The 14,895-nt window shown below is 25.6% G+C and overlaps 2 protein-coding genes across 2 annotated transcripts; one reads left to right on the top strand and one right to left on the bottom strand.

Moving 5' to 3' along the window:
* Window positions 1-1,070: 1,070 nt before the first annotated feature.
* On the bottom strand, window positions 1,071-1,865 carry LOC126895295 (protein ZBED8-like). Its single transcript, XM_050667020.1, has 2 exons — window positions 1,823-1,865; window positions 1,071-1,408 (listed from the first exon to the last, which is right to left on the bottom strand). Exons 1-2 carry the CDS (start codon window positions 1,863-1,865, stop codon window positions 1,071-1,073), a joined length of 381 nt encoding a protein of 126 aa, XP_050522977.1.
* A 28-nt stretch (window positions 1,866-1,893) lies between these two features.
* LOC126901792 (cold shock domain-containing protein E1) lies at window positions 1,894-10,608 on the top strand. Its single transcript, XM_050678556.1, has 13 exons — window positions 1,894-2,020; window positions 2,782-3,857; window positions 4,521-4,700; window positions 4,767-5,177; window positions 5,389-5,618; window positions 5,673-5,934; window positions 6,068-6,238; window positions 6,305-6,427; window positions 6,525-6,730; window positions 6,816-7,069; window positions 7,338-7,508; window positions 7,775-7,943; window positions 8,040-10,608. Exons 2-13 carry the CDS (start codon window positions 3,417-3,419, stop codon window positions 8,236-8,238), a joined length of 2,817 nt encoding a protein of 938 aa, XP_050534513.1. The 5' UTR covers window positions 1,894-2,020; window positions 2,782-3,416; the 3' UTR covers window positions 8,239-10,608.
* The last annotated feature ends 4,287 nt before the right edge of the window (window positions 10,609-14,895 follow it).

Here is a 14,895-nt window from a genome sequence, read left to right as displayed (position 1 = left end):
AGAACAAATGTACTTTTTAAAACTAGTTGATTTAGTTATTCATAGTTTTCTAAATATCTAGGTAAACCCTCCTCGCTTAATTTTTCGAAAATCACAAATTTACTCTTTAAAAAATTAATAAAATAGGTAACATTGAATCCAAGTTATTTCTGAGTGATAATGGTAATATAGTAGTAATAAAGCAGTATTATATAATGTAACTTTGAAAATTTTTCACGTGCCCAATGGAAATTAAATTTTCTAAAAATAAAAATAAAGATTCAGGTTTTTAAATTTTTTATTTAGGAGGTACACATACTTTTGTGATCTAATAAAATATATTTTATTGAATTTAATATTCTTAAAATTGTTGTTAAATACATTTAATTTATGTATAAGAATAATGATTGTAATGTAGTGTGATTTTTTTTGTTGTTTCTTAGCAGATAAAGTTTTGACGTTATGAGTGTATTTTGTAACTTTTAGTCACTAAAAGTTACAAAGGCATTAACTTTATCACTAGCATAAAATATGTTTGTGTTTGATCCTTGCAGACTTAAATTTAGAATATTTAAACGGTCAAATATGTCAGCCATGTAAGCTAGTCTTGACAGCCATTCGTCATCACAAAACAATTTGGACTTTTCTTCATCAATATCAGTCAGAAGTAATAAAACTTCTAACCTTAGCTCCAATAGCCTGGTGAGGACTTTTCCTCGTGAAAGCTACCTTACCTCGGTGTGGAGAAGAAGGGATTTATGAGTACTGTCCATTTCGTTACATAATACTGTGAATAGTCTTGAATTGAGAGGTCTGGATTTGATTAGATTTACGATTTTTACAGCACTATCAAGAACTAATTTTAAACTTCTAGGCATGTTTTTGGATGCTAACGCTTGCCGGTGAATCATGCAATGCATAGTTTTACATAATGGGGCAACTTTTTTTATTCTTGTTGCAACTCTGGTCAGTCATCCAGTCATTGCCCTTGCTCCATCAGAACAAAAACCCACACATTTACTCCACGGCAGATCTATTTCAATCAAATATTCATTAATGCTTGTAAAAATAATTTCAGATGTTGTTTGGGTTTATAAAGGCTTACAAAACAAAAACTCTTCAATAATTTCATCATTGCGATCGAAACGTATAAGTACCATTAATTGAGCCATGTTAGCAATATCAGTACTCTCATCAATTTGTATAGCAAAGAAATTACAATCTTTCAAATAAAGCAATAATTTATTTTTTATATTCGACGACATGTCATCAATTGTTCTTTTGACAGTATCGTTTGAAAGTGACACTTTTTTTATCTCTTTTGAAGCCTTTTCTCCAAGAACACATCGCACGATTTTTTTTGCTGCTGGCAACACTAGTATTTCCCCAATTGTGTGTGGTTTTCCATCTTTAGCAATAATTAAACTCGCTAAATAAGATGCTTTAACGATATTATAGATTATATTAGACTTAGATGGTTTGATTATGTTATGAGGAGAGAAGAATCAGAAGCTGTGTTCTTACATGCTATAGCAATTTAAATTTTGTGTATAATGCTGTTATTAGGTTGCACACATGTCATTATTTTGCTTTTGTAGTTTTTTTATGTAATCAGATACGTCCAGTTATAAAAAATTCATTTTTATACAAATTTAAAATAGCGAACAGGTTTATGCCATAGGCGTATCTGGATAGAGACTAAAGGGAGTTTATTCAACGCTATTGTTGAATTAGCCCTACAAAATTTAGAATATTATGTTTATTGAAATATATAAATATTGTTTTTATGGTAGGAAATTAATATATTAACTCTTTTTCTTAAAATTTGAAAATGTGGAACTACCTCTTATTTGGAGCAAAGCCCAATATTTATAATCTATGTTCATACTCTTAATGATCATTGATAGATGTCGTTTTGCTTACAATAAAAAAGTAAAAGCAGTTGTCTACACTGGAAGATCAACTTATTGAAAATGAAAGACTGGTCTACCTACGGTATAGTAATGTCGAAAACATGTCATCAATGCTCTGCTGTGCCGTGGTAAGTAAATCGATTAATTATTTTTACATAGAAAATTATCTATTTATTATTAGATTTATGACTTCTATTACACAAAATCTAAATCATTGAAGTTTTCAATTACTGTACTGTAGTTAAAAACTTTAATTTTTATTTCGTCCAAGATAGGATACATTAGCAATGTCAATATCAAATAAATTATTCTTCCTTCTTCCTGGTTTCTTGTTAGACTAATGTTCCTACGTTCACATTTTTTTATGGGAATAAAGTAAAATTAATTAACCTTATTGTATTGAATAGTGTAATTGTTAAACAATTTATGGAATCATTTAAAAATTTTTTAATAATAATTTCGAATTGATAAGAACTAACAATATTAGATAATAAGTAGTACGGCATTAAAACGCGAATGATGGTGTAACAAAAATTTAGTCTCCAAAAACATTTTAAACTATTTGTAATTTGATGTCGAGCAATTGGATAGTTGTTTTAAATAATTTTCTTAGTATAAAATTATTTTTACTGAACATTTATGTTTTTCTTTTGTGAAAAATATATATTTTAATTTGCTTAATTTATATACTCTTATACAGAATATATTAGATAAAATATTTATGATTTATCAAAAAAAAATAAATGTGAATAACAGATCATAAATGTGTTCTCTTTTTTAGTTGTTACAATTTAGTGATATATTTGATTACCTTTATTTTAAGCCATTTGAAATTCGATTTAATTTATATTTTACACTTTTTAACTAAACTTTTTTTATATTTTTTCAGCTTTCAATTTTAGGCTAAATTAGTTTTAGTCTTCTCACATAAAATAACAACCAAAACAAAAAAAAAAAAAATTCAAAAAAAAAAAACATTCAAAAATCTTTTCTTTGCCGTATGTTCCTTTCTGTTTGTAGTTGAAAAAAATCAATACTACTACAACATAATCAGCAAGCATTGTGACAAATATCACTTGAAAATCTTCTTTATTGTTTAAATAATATTTAATTGAAACGTGTGCTGTGCATTGTAATGAACCAACCGAATACTTTAGAACTGTCTATTTTATAACAATTATTATTAGTTTTTTAAATTAGGATAGAAGTAATTTTTTTTTTTTTTTAATTTTTTTGTCTTTAAGTTAAAAAAAATGCAAAGTTTTATGTAACAACCATAGTAATTTGTGTTCAGACATAAAACCATTTAAAAAAGTTACTTGACCTAGTCAAGTGCCTTAAAATTTAGTTATAAAAAATATTACTGTGATATTGATTTTATTGGTAATAATGTATTATATATAAAAATTTATGTTAAGAAGTAGATTGTAATTAAAACTTTTTTTTTAATCAGAAACAATTTTTTGTATTGTGTAGTCATAAAAATATTGTGTACAAATATTTACTTTTAAGTTTTAAATTAGTATGTCTAACAACTCTCAGTGGAATTTGTTTCAATCAACTATGTTGAATGGAAATGAATCATCTATGCTGAATTTTAAGACGCTTTCAGCATTAACCAATTTAAATAATTTTTCATCTTCAAGAACTACTAACCATTCTCCACCAAGTTATAACTCGCAATCTAACCAAAATTTTCCTATGCCATCACAATTTCAATCATCTCAGTTTCATCAAAAGGATTCTTCTTTAAACAACATGTTTACTAATGGTATACAATCATCAAATTTTGATGTCTTCTCTTCAGATAACACGGCTCCTGTTAGCCGTTATCCATCTTCAGGAAATGATATATTTGGCCATGACACAGCAACTGCAAGTAGTTCTAATAATTCTAACTTTTCAAGTGAATCATTTGGAAATAATCAAGGAGTTCGAGAAACAGGAATTATTGAAAAATTACTGGTTAGTAAAATATCTATACTATTTATCTTTTGAATATTTATTTTATTAAACTAATAAAAGTTTATTTAACTTAATTTGATTAATTTTACATTATAAATTAAGTTTTGTGTTTGCTATATCTATTAGTAATGATAAATTTATTCATGTTTAAAATCACATATTATTTATTTATTATTAATATAATTTATTGATGACAATTCACATTATGAAAATTATATAGTTAGTCAAAAATTTTTAATTTAGAAAAATCATGCTAACTCTAAATTGTAGTTTACTGAATACTCATTATATAAATTTCAACTTGAAGTAATATTATTTATTTTTTTCTATAAAAAATAAACTTCTAATATATGTGGACAGCAGCTTCTTTGAAACAAACTTTTATAAAATCATTCAATATTAGTGTAATATGTAATATCTCTTCTATTTTTATAGTCATCTTTATGAAACTAAATTTTGTGAGAGCTGAAATAATTATAAAATTCCAATGGTTGTGTTTTAATGAGTTATGATTTATTGCATAGCAACCTAACACCAAGCTGACAAACTATAGATAAATAACTTAATTAAAGCAAATTTTTATAATTGAATTGTTGTTTTTATTAAAATAAAATATTTATTAAAAAGTTTATTTTTCTTTAATAAAAATTATACTAATTTCAGCATTCTTATGGTTTTATTCAATGCTGTGAACGTCAAGCAAGGCTTTTTTTTCACTTTAGTCAGTTCAGTGGTAATATAGAGCATCTTAAAATTGGTGACCCTGTTGAATTTGAAATGACTTATGATAGAAGAACTGGTAAACCAATTGCTAGTACTGTTACCAAAATTGCTCCTGAAGTGGTAATATATAAAAACAACTCAAAAATAAGTTGAATATTTTTACTAAAATGTTCATCATTATGATAGGTACTTAGTGAAGAAAGAGTAACAGGAGTTGTAACAACAGAACTAAGAACTGAAGGTTCTGGTGGTGATACACAAGGTAGAATAAGCTATGAAAATCGAGGAGAATGTTTTTTTCTCCCATATAACAAAGACGATGTTGAAGGAAATGTTACATTAAGAACAGGAGATCAAGTAAGTTTTCAAATTGCTACCAACCAAAGAGGAAATTTGGGTGCTACCCATGTTCGTTTAGAGAATCCAGTGCATCCAGTTAAATATCAAGGTGTTGTTTGTTCTATGAAAGATATTTTTGGCTACATTGAAAGAGCTGATATTGTTAAAGAAATTTCATTTCCCTTTTCTGAATTTAAAGATAATGGATCTCCATTGCAGCTAGGTGATGACGTAGAATTTATTATTCAAACTCGAAGTGTAAGTTATTAAATTAATGTGTTGACAAGGGTATACCCTTATTTATGAATTTTTAGAATTTTGATCGAACTCCAATTTTGTTCCACTTCAAAATTTATTTCAATATAAGAAAAAATGAGTTTTACAAAATTTGGTCAAAATTGGTGTTCTTTAACTAAGGACAACCCTAGTATTAATCTAATATAATAAGTGCTTCAATTTTATTCTATAGGGAAAAGAGGTTGCTTGTAATATTGAACGTTTACCGACTGGTTCAGTGATTTTTGAAGATATAGATGAAAATATCATGAAAGGCCAAGTTTTAAAACCACTAGATAAAAATCCTCAAAATCATTTACCATCTGAGCCTCTACCTGGGCGTATAAGGTATAGAGCTCCAGATTACTCAGAAGTGGAAGTTTCTTTTGGAGAAAAAGATCAGCAAGGAGATTTTACCTTAAGGTATGCTACATATGTTAATTTATTTGTTACATTTTAACATTTATCTAATTTTAGACATGGAGATTGGGTTGAATTTCGAATAGCGACTGATCGTCGTGATCAATTAAAACGAGCAACGAATATATCACTATTACCTGAATCATTTGTCGTTTCTGGAGAAAGAAGAGAACAAGGAATTATTGCAGTTTTAAAACAAGGATTTGGATTCTTGCGTTCTGTTGAAAGAGAGCCCAAGATATATTTTACTTTTAATGAAGTTCTTGACGTAAATAAAAAATTAGAATGTAATGATGAAGTTGAGTTCACAGTTGCTCAGGTATATTTTATGTTAAATTAAAATTTATTTGTTATGAGTAATTATCTTGTTTGAAAAAACAATTGATATTTAGTAAATTTGAAGTAACAAATAATAAATTTAAAATAGCTTATACTTTTGTTTATTGTGATAGGATCCTTCGTCTTCTTTTGGTAATTCAAGACAAAGTGCCATACGAATAAAGCATTTGCCTCGTAATTCAGTTCAGTTTGAAATTCTTGTTGAAGAAGGATTGATGGGGATTGTAACTGTTGTAGCAACAGAGATATCAGAACCATCAAGTCCAACTAAAACTAATGCTCATGTATAATTAAAAATATATTTATAATTTTGTAATTATTATATTATATTAACATATTTCATATTTTAGACGCCTGATGAAGTTACTTATGAACCAGGAGTAATCACAATGCAATCTAATGGGACTAAAAGAACAATTCTGTATAACTTAAAAGACTGTTGCGGGAAATTTTTACCCAAACAAGGAGACAAAGTAATAACCATTTAATACTTATTTATGTCTTATTAAACTATGGTCTGTTGTTAAGCAACATAGTATTAGTCTGTGGTTGAACTTAATTTACTTTCAGGTAAAATTTAATTTATATCAAGTAAAGCGTAATAAAGAACTAATTGCCATGAATATTCAATCTCTTACTTCCATTTCAAATGGTAACCAACCTTCCGATGAATCCAATCGTACTGATATAAAATATGGTTATATTGCAGCACTTAAAGATGGCTTTGGATTTATTGAAACAATTGCTCTTGATTCTGAAGTATTTTTTAGATATGCGTATGTATATAAGATGAAATAATTTATAATATATAAAGAATACATTATTTATTAAATAATACAAATCATAATACTTTATTTGTAGAAATTTGAATGATCCAAGTGCATCTTTAGAACTTGGTATGGAAGTGGAATATACATTAAGCACTAGAAATACTGGAAACGGAGGTAGTTGTGCTTCTGCTGAAAATGTCCGAATATTACCTCCTGGTACTATAAATGACAATAGTGAATTGCTTCAACCAAATAATATTTTAGATGGAGTTGTATCTAGACCTCTACGTTCTGTTAATCCTGAACAAACTGAGTATGCTGGTATCATTCAAGAAGTACCAACAAGTAAGATTTTCAAAAATTTAGTAAAAATTCCATAATTTTCTCCCATATAATAGTATAATGAAAATTATAAAATTACAAACATTTTGAAACTATTCACATTGTTAAATACACTACAAGTATTATAAAGTTCAATTAATTTAAAATAATTATAATTGTATATATTACTATTATTACTANACACTACAAGTATTATAAAGTTCAATTAATTTAAAATAATTATAATTGTATATATTACTATTATTACTAATATTAGCATATAATTTTATAGCGGAAGAAGAAAACATCTCACAATATGAGTTTGGAATTAAAGGATTAATGAATAAAAGAGAGTTATTACAAGTTGGAGATCCTGTACAGTTTCAAGTTGATTCTAAAAATCGAGCTGTAAACATAATTGCTATTAGGAAGAAACAGAGGGCCCATGTTGATGCTATAAAAGGTAAATTAAATTAAGTAGTTGATAAATAGAAAAATTGTATTACTCATTAATTGGAAAATGCTTTTAAAATTTTTTCAATCATACAATTATTTTAGTAAATAAAATTAAAAAATTGATTTAAATAGTGATTAGAGTCTCAGGGATCAACATAAGTATAATACAAGTACAAGTGTTGACATGATGATGCATGGAATAGTTTTTGGATCAATTTGTTATTCCCATTCAAAGTATTTTTTTTTCCTAATATATATGTAAAATATTTTTAGGACTATTTGGATTTTTAACCTATGAAGTAGAAGGTGGTAAGAAGTTATTTTTCCACACATCAGAAGTAACAGATGGTATTAAACTTCAACAAGGTGACTTGGTTGAATTTGTATTAGTTGTAAATCAAAGATCGGGAAAATCATCCGGCTGTAATGTCACTAAAATCAGGTTGGTAAATAAAAATTGTGTTTTACTGTATTAAAAACATGGTATCATTTTCATAACTAAAATTTCAATTCAAACATAATTTTGATTTTTTATTAGTTCTGCTGAAAATTCTCCTCCCAAACAATCATCACAGCGACCAGAACATTTAATTAATCGCATACGTACTGTATCAATAAAAGATGATGGCTCTCCAAAATTAATAGTTGTTCGCCAGCCTTCAGGTCCAGATGGAACAAAAGGATTTAATGAAAATGCTCGTAAAAGACATAGCCCTGGACAATTAAGTGAAGTTTAAAGCGACTTTTTAAATATATATTTGACTAATACTCTGACTTAATTCCCGATCCAAATTTTCCCACTGTTATTATTATTTACTGCTACTTTTTTCTTTTTTTTTTTTTTTTTTAATAAAGATGAGCTTCCAAACTTATTTGTAAAATTAAGTCATCCGCTTAATGTAACCAAACATCTAGCAGGTAATATATTCTAAAATAAACAAGTTTAGTTATGATTTTTATTTTATATAAGTTTACCTTTTTATAAAAACAATATTGTATGTTAATGAAAATATTAGCAATAAGATTGTCAGGTTAGTATTTATTAGTAGTTTCATAAATGAAATATTTAATATTAAGTTATTAATGAGCACATACATCTTGATAGTAATTTAATATTAATAATTGATAACTAAGAAAAATGTATCCACTTGTTAGAACATAAAATATTATTTAAATTAAGTAGTGTTAAATATGTTATTACATTTAAGAGTAATGCTAATACGTTCATTTATGAACCCATAAGCTAGCTAAAAATAACGCTCTTTCTTTTTAAAAATTTAAATATTTTTTTTATGTTAAAAATTCATAATTAAATATTATTTTATATACCTATCAGTAATCAGACAATTATGGGAGTTTTTTATCTTTATTTTAACATTGAAATTTTTATTTACATACTGTTCCTAACATAGATCTCCCTGTTTGATCATCTTAATAAGTTAATAATCTCTTTCTATTATATTTTTTATCATATTGGATGCATTTAAATGTATTAGTTTTTTAATTAATAAATTCAAGTAGTTTCTATTAACAAAACTAAAATTATTAAGTATGAATATATACATAATCTCATGTTTTTTTTCTATATAATTTGACTTTGTTATACTTCTGGCTAAATAATTTTACCAATATTTCTATTTACCTAAAAATTAAAATAAATGCCACCATGAAACATGCTCACAATAACTTTTATACATTAAGACTTTATTTTATGTAGTGTAAAATGATCCTAGAATCAATGACTGATTTGGATTCCATCAGTTGATAAAAACATTTTTTTTCATAATTCATTAGTTTTACCTTTATTAAATTCTTATTGTATGCAATATGGAAATCATTAGAAATTAGATGATAAATGTAACAAATTTAGGGTTCGAATAATTATAAAAATATATTAACTCTAAGTCATAGTATTTAAGATTTTATTAAATGCTACTATAAATCTATGCATATAAATATATATATATTTTTTTTTAGTACAAAACTAAAATGTATTCTTCAAGTAGTTTTTTTCATTCCAAATTTTGTTTACATCATATAAATTTTAAATTTGCAATTTAGTAGATGAGCTTTTAATTTGAAAATATAGACATACAGGTATGACAACTTACACAAATATTATGCCAAACGGAACTAGTTTAAGATGTAACTAAACTGTGATAAATTATGAGTATGTACTATTATAATATATTGTAATTGTAATTGTAGTTTTTTTTTAAATTTTAATGAATTGTCAATTTTATCTTGCATATATCTTTCAAATAATGATAATCTATTGCAAGTAAACAAGTTAATTTAAAATATTATTGTAATGTAATTGTATATACTATTGAGAAGATATATTTTAATATTTATTATTTTAAAAATCAGTAATAACAATATAATGCACTTATTTTACAATTAATAACTTAAAATAAAGTGTTAAATAAATGTTTATTAAATATTAAAAACATGTTATTTACAATTTTTCTCTGTTGAAAGTATTCTTGTAGTATAAATTAACAATGATAAATTTATAAAATATAATAATTTTCAATATTTTTCACTGAAATAACTAAAAAGTAACATAAAAGATATTTTAATTTTTAAATTAATCAAAAATTAAAACTAAACGCCAGACATTAGTCATTAATTATTTTATTTTAATAGTGTTATGTAATATTATATAAGAATAATTTTAGTGAAAATTATTTTTAAATGTAGTTTACTTTTCAATATTTGTATATTGGATGATATGTTTTACTCTAGGGATCAGGAATTTTCAAAGATTAGCACACAATCTTTAAAGAAAAAAAATGTAATTATTTGTTAAATTAAGGATGTTGAGTTATTGTGAGCATTATTAAATGATATTTATAGTCGAGTAATTATTATTTAACCTACTAATTATTTGATAAATAGCTTATAATTATGATTATAAATGTATGTATTACAATAAGATATATAGCATTACATGTTTTTTCGGGTTGCTTTTGAACTAAAATAACATATTACCAAATAAGATGATTACTGACAAAAAATTGTTAAGACTTTTCTGAAACATTAGGGAAAAATAATTAACTCGCTGAAACTGTAAGGCTGAAAATAACAAAACAATTTGAAACATTCATGTGTGTTTTTATTTTACCTTTTATCATATATTATTGACTTAACTAATTTAAGATAGTCACTTGTATAATTATTAGTTTTAAATTAAGAGTAATTAACAAAAATATTTCAATTTTTTAAGTGAAACATTAACCAGCTTAAGAAAATTATCTTGGTAAATTAATGTTTACGCATTAATAAATGACTAATATGACTTAATGAGAATGAGAATTTTATCATATGCCTTTATTTTCTTTAATTATTTTAAAATTACTCATCGATTTTGAAATTTACTCGTTAAAGTTAAGGTTTAATTAAACTCTGAGTCGAGTGAATTCAAATAAGTAATAAAGTTTACCGAATCAATTTTATTAGAGTTGGCAGTGATTTAATCTTTTAAGTAGGCCCAGAAGTTAATGTATTAAAATCTATCGAAATATGCACTCAGGCACGTAGCCAGAAAATGTTTATTGGAGGGGCCAACAATTTTGGGCCCTTGTATCATTTTCCATAATTTGTTTACCATGAAAAGCTTGTGGGGGGTCCCTCCACTCCTCCTTAGAGAGTATCCCATTCTATGAATCTTACAAGTTCAAAATTTGTGTTTATTTTTAAAAAATTGGTGGATTATTCCAAAAGTTACATGATCTGCTATTTCCTTATTAATATCCTGATTAAGATAAAGTATGTCGAATGAAAAAGAGATTATTAAAAAATATTATTTCTCATAAAAAAATTGTGCTGATCCATACATTTTTCAAAAAGTTATAGCATTATAAAGTTAAAAATGTAAAATACAAAATCGAGAATTTTTACACAAAAATAGCGTTCGGTAGCCATTTTCACCGTGAAGACAAAATTAACTCCGAAATTTTTTTAAATAAAATAGTACATTACGTTAGCTTTAATTTAAGATATAGATAAAAGTGTCAGACTTTCAGGAACATTTTAAAAATTTAAGTGAAAAAAGTTAATTTTTTGTGAAAAAGTTGTCATTTTAAATCCCCTCGTGGGCAGGTAAAGGGTGATCAGATTTATAAAAAAAAATATATAAAATGAAAAGTAACGATATCATATATCTATATAAAAAGTTATGGCAATTTTTGAGGGTAATGTCTTCGACTAGATACGATTTGTGATCTTTTGACGTATTACTGAAAGAAATGGGTTCAGTGAGAGCTGAGAAAAAGTGGTAACAGACACAAAAAAAAAACACATCATAGTAAAAATAATACCTTCTCAGCTTTGCATCGAAGCTAATAAAATAATGATGTGAACATAAGCTGATTTAATTTTTCAACTTTTATTTTTAACTTTTAAGCTATTAAGAAAAAATAATTTATTCCTAAATACTAATAACAATTAAGTTATAAAAAATTTTAAAATAAATATAAATTATAAACAATGTAAAATTTATTTTATTTTAAATTAAAAACAATTCCTGCCTTTTTTTAGTCATATTTTAATTACTATTATTTAAAGCACAAATAACAAATTAACAAAAACAAATAAATTACCTATTGTAACTACTAAATTATAAAAAAAGAAACAAATTAAAGATAAGATTTATCAAAAAATTTTTCATAGAGTATACTCTATCGAATTTTGTAATCAACTAGATTATAATCAATGCAGATACTTGGTAGTTTGTTAGACCAGAGTTAAAAAAAATTTACCTACATCACGTTTGGAGTAAATGCTATTCCATTTATTATTACGTCTAGAACGTTATCTTTTTCAAATAACGTTTTCTATGAATATAAAAATGAAAATACAGTCATAATAATAACTGTATTACTCAATAGTACACACAAATTAATAATAATTTCAATGTATATAAGGCCTAGCACGTTTTTGATAATTCGTAAAAATAATTGAATTTTAAATTTGGGGGGGCCGGCTCTGGGCCACATTAAATTTAAGGGGGGCCAAGACCACCCATGTCTACGTGCCTGTATGCACTCACTCATGCTATTATAAACACTATTATATGCGCTAAGAATATTAAAATATGCCCTTCGTTTTTTTTTATTTATTATTAATTAATGTAAATAAAAAAACATTTTCGTGTACTTAATTTTTTTAATAATACTAAATTATTATATTACAATAACTGTACAATTATACATAAAAAAAAAACTAACTGGAAAACAGTAATATACATTTATAATTGAAAACAATTAACAAAGGTTTTGTTAAATTTATAAATGTAAACAAGCGCCTATTATTCGCTTAAACATTTTTGTACACTGAAATGCTTTGCTCCACATCCACTGAAGAAATAGGTACATATTTAAAATTTTTTAATTATTACTCGAAAAACTAGCCGCTACTAAAAATCCATAATTTGTTAAAATAAAAACTAAACTTGATCTATATCAGTTTCTGATGTATTTTTTTTCACTTTTACAACAGTTTGAGCATCAACATCATTTAACAATTTACGATTTTTGAAAATACTCGCAGTAATACATCGCGCATTGGATCGTTCAGTCGCCGCCATAACGCTGTTTGCTGTGTTTCCGAATGGGATTGTAGATCATACAAGAACTTTAACAGAGACAAATACTTAGCTTCCTTACTGATTTTCTTAGCCATAATGATGTTGTGTTAGGTCGACAGTCAGTGTAAAAATCGTATTAGGTCATTAGGTAAAGTCCACCATAATTGTTGGGATAGAAGCTAAGGTGATGATGATAAGAAATTGTTAGATAAAATAGCAGCGAGTACTGTGCTACGCCAGTGGCGTATTTTGAATGATTTCTCGGGTGGTGTCCAACTTTTAATGAACCTCACAAACGAAAATTATGTAAATGTTTACTGACGTAAATAAATTTACTATTTTTCTAATTGCTATTTTAAGAATTCACAAATAATTTGAAATTTGAATTTTTTACCAAATTATAAAGGAGAAAATTATCTGTGATCTAGCGTTTTTATAATTTTGATAACGCAACTCTGAAGCTATTTATTAAAGATTTAAAAAACCAAAAAAATAGGAATGTTTAATAGTAAATATAAATTACTAGAAATTATGTTAACAAAAAAATAAAAACGCTAGATCACAGATAATTTTGTCCTCTATAATTTGGTAAAAAATTTGAAACTCTAGCATTAATACAGATCAAATGAAGTAGTCCCGCGCAAAACATGTTTAAACCCGTTTTTCATTCTCTGTATGGCGTCCTCTTAAAAGAAACAACCCTAGTGTCTTAACTTAAAGTAATAAAAGTTTAATAATAACTCAAATGTATTTATTATAGATATAATTAAACAATGCAAAACATACAAAATAAATATACACTAAAAACACAATAAAACAATACACAAAATGAAAACTAAATGTCATAAACGTACCGCGCGAAAAGAGATTACCTTCGGTGCTCCTGAGGTCCTCTCTCTTCTACGATTCATTCCATTTCGTCTTATATACTAAAATATTTTGTTTTTCTTCTTTTTGCAAAATTAATAATACTATCGTTTTCAAAAATATTTATAAATATTTAATTCCTGGTCTAGTAATAATAGATCAGGAAATTACAATTAAACGAAACATTACAAAAATGTTTTACTTTCAGCTTTACAAATGATAAACTATATTACAGTATACAGACTGATTTTTTTATCATAACCCACTCATTTACTTGTAGAATAAATATAATTTAAACATTATTTTTGGTTTTCTTTAGTTACACATTATTCTTAAATTATTAACTATTTAAAACTTTTTATGTTCATCCCTTATGCCTTGTAAGGGTGTCAACTTTGTCTTTTTGTCTTTTAAATGGGAACACATATTTTGAATATAATAAAATGTTTGGATTTTTAATTAAATAGTAAATGGCATTTGAATTTTTAATATAACTTTATTAGTTTATTAGATATAAACATTTAAAGTTTCAAATTTTTGAGTTAATATACATGTATAATACACATGATGATATGATTACAAATACAGGTAGCTAAATGGTTTATATGATATCAATGTCAACTATCATAGATATACTTTCTGTATTGTCATTTAGTGTATTCATAAACTACAACAATGTGCCTTACTACCATTGATAATAACAATGCTGTGTACCTGCTAATTTCTTTGAAGTTGTTTTAAACAAAGTAACTCATAACTAAATACTTTATTTATAATAAGTAAACAAATAATAAAATCTCCTTTCAGTATTGATGTTCGTAAATTACTTGCTTTTGATGATGTTTCAGTGTCATTCCACTTCGAAATTATAAATAACGATTCAATTAGGTACACAAAAAGCTCAAGAAAATCATTGACAGCATAAAAACGTTCAACT

The sequence above is a fragment of the Daktulosphaira vitifoliae genome, unplaced genomic scaffold (assembly GCF_025091365.1).
Source record: "Daktulosphaira vitifoliae isolate Bord-2020 unplaced genomic scaffold, ASM2509136v1 Scaffold_1, whole genome shotgun sequence".
In the NCBI taxonomy this organism is placed as follows: Eukaryota; Metazoa; Arthropoda; class Insecta; order Hemiptera; family Phylloxeridae; genus Daktulosphaira; species Daktulosphaira vitifoliae.
This window is presented reverse-complemented; position numbering and strand designations above follow the sequence as displayed.

Excerpts from the sequence above, each read along its gene's own strand:
- LOC126901792 (XM_050678556.1), top strand. The coding sequence starts at position 3,417 with ATGTCTAACAACTCTCAGTGGAATTTGTTTCAATCAACTATGTTGAAT. Across the intron at positions 3,858-4,520 it reads GAATTATTGAAAAATTACTG|CATTCTTATGGTTTTATTCA; the intron begins GTTAGTAAAATA and ends TACTAATTTCAG. Across the intron at positions 4,701-4,766 it reads CCAAAATTGCTCCTGAAGTG|GTACTTAGTGAAGAAAGAGT; the intron begins GTAATATATAAA and ends TCATTATGATAG.
- LOC126895295 (XM_050667020.1), bottom strand. The coding sequence starts at position 1,865 with ATGAACATAGATTATAAATATTGGGCTTTGCTCCAAATAAGAG. Across the intron at positions 1,409-1,822 it reads GGCTTTGCTCCAAATAAGAG|CGAGTTTAATTATTGCTAAA; the intron begins GTAGTTCCACAT and ends CATCTTATTTAG.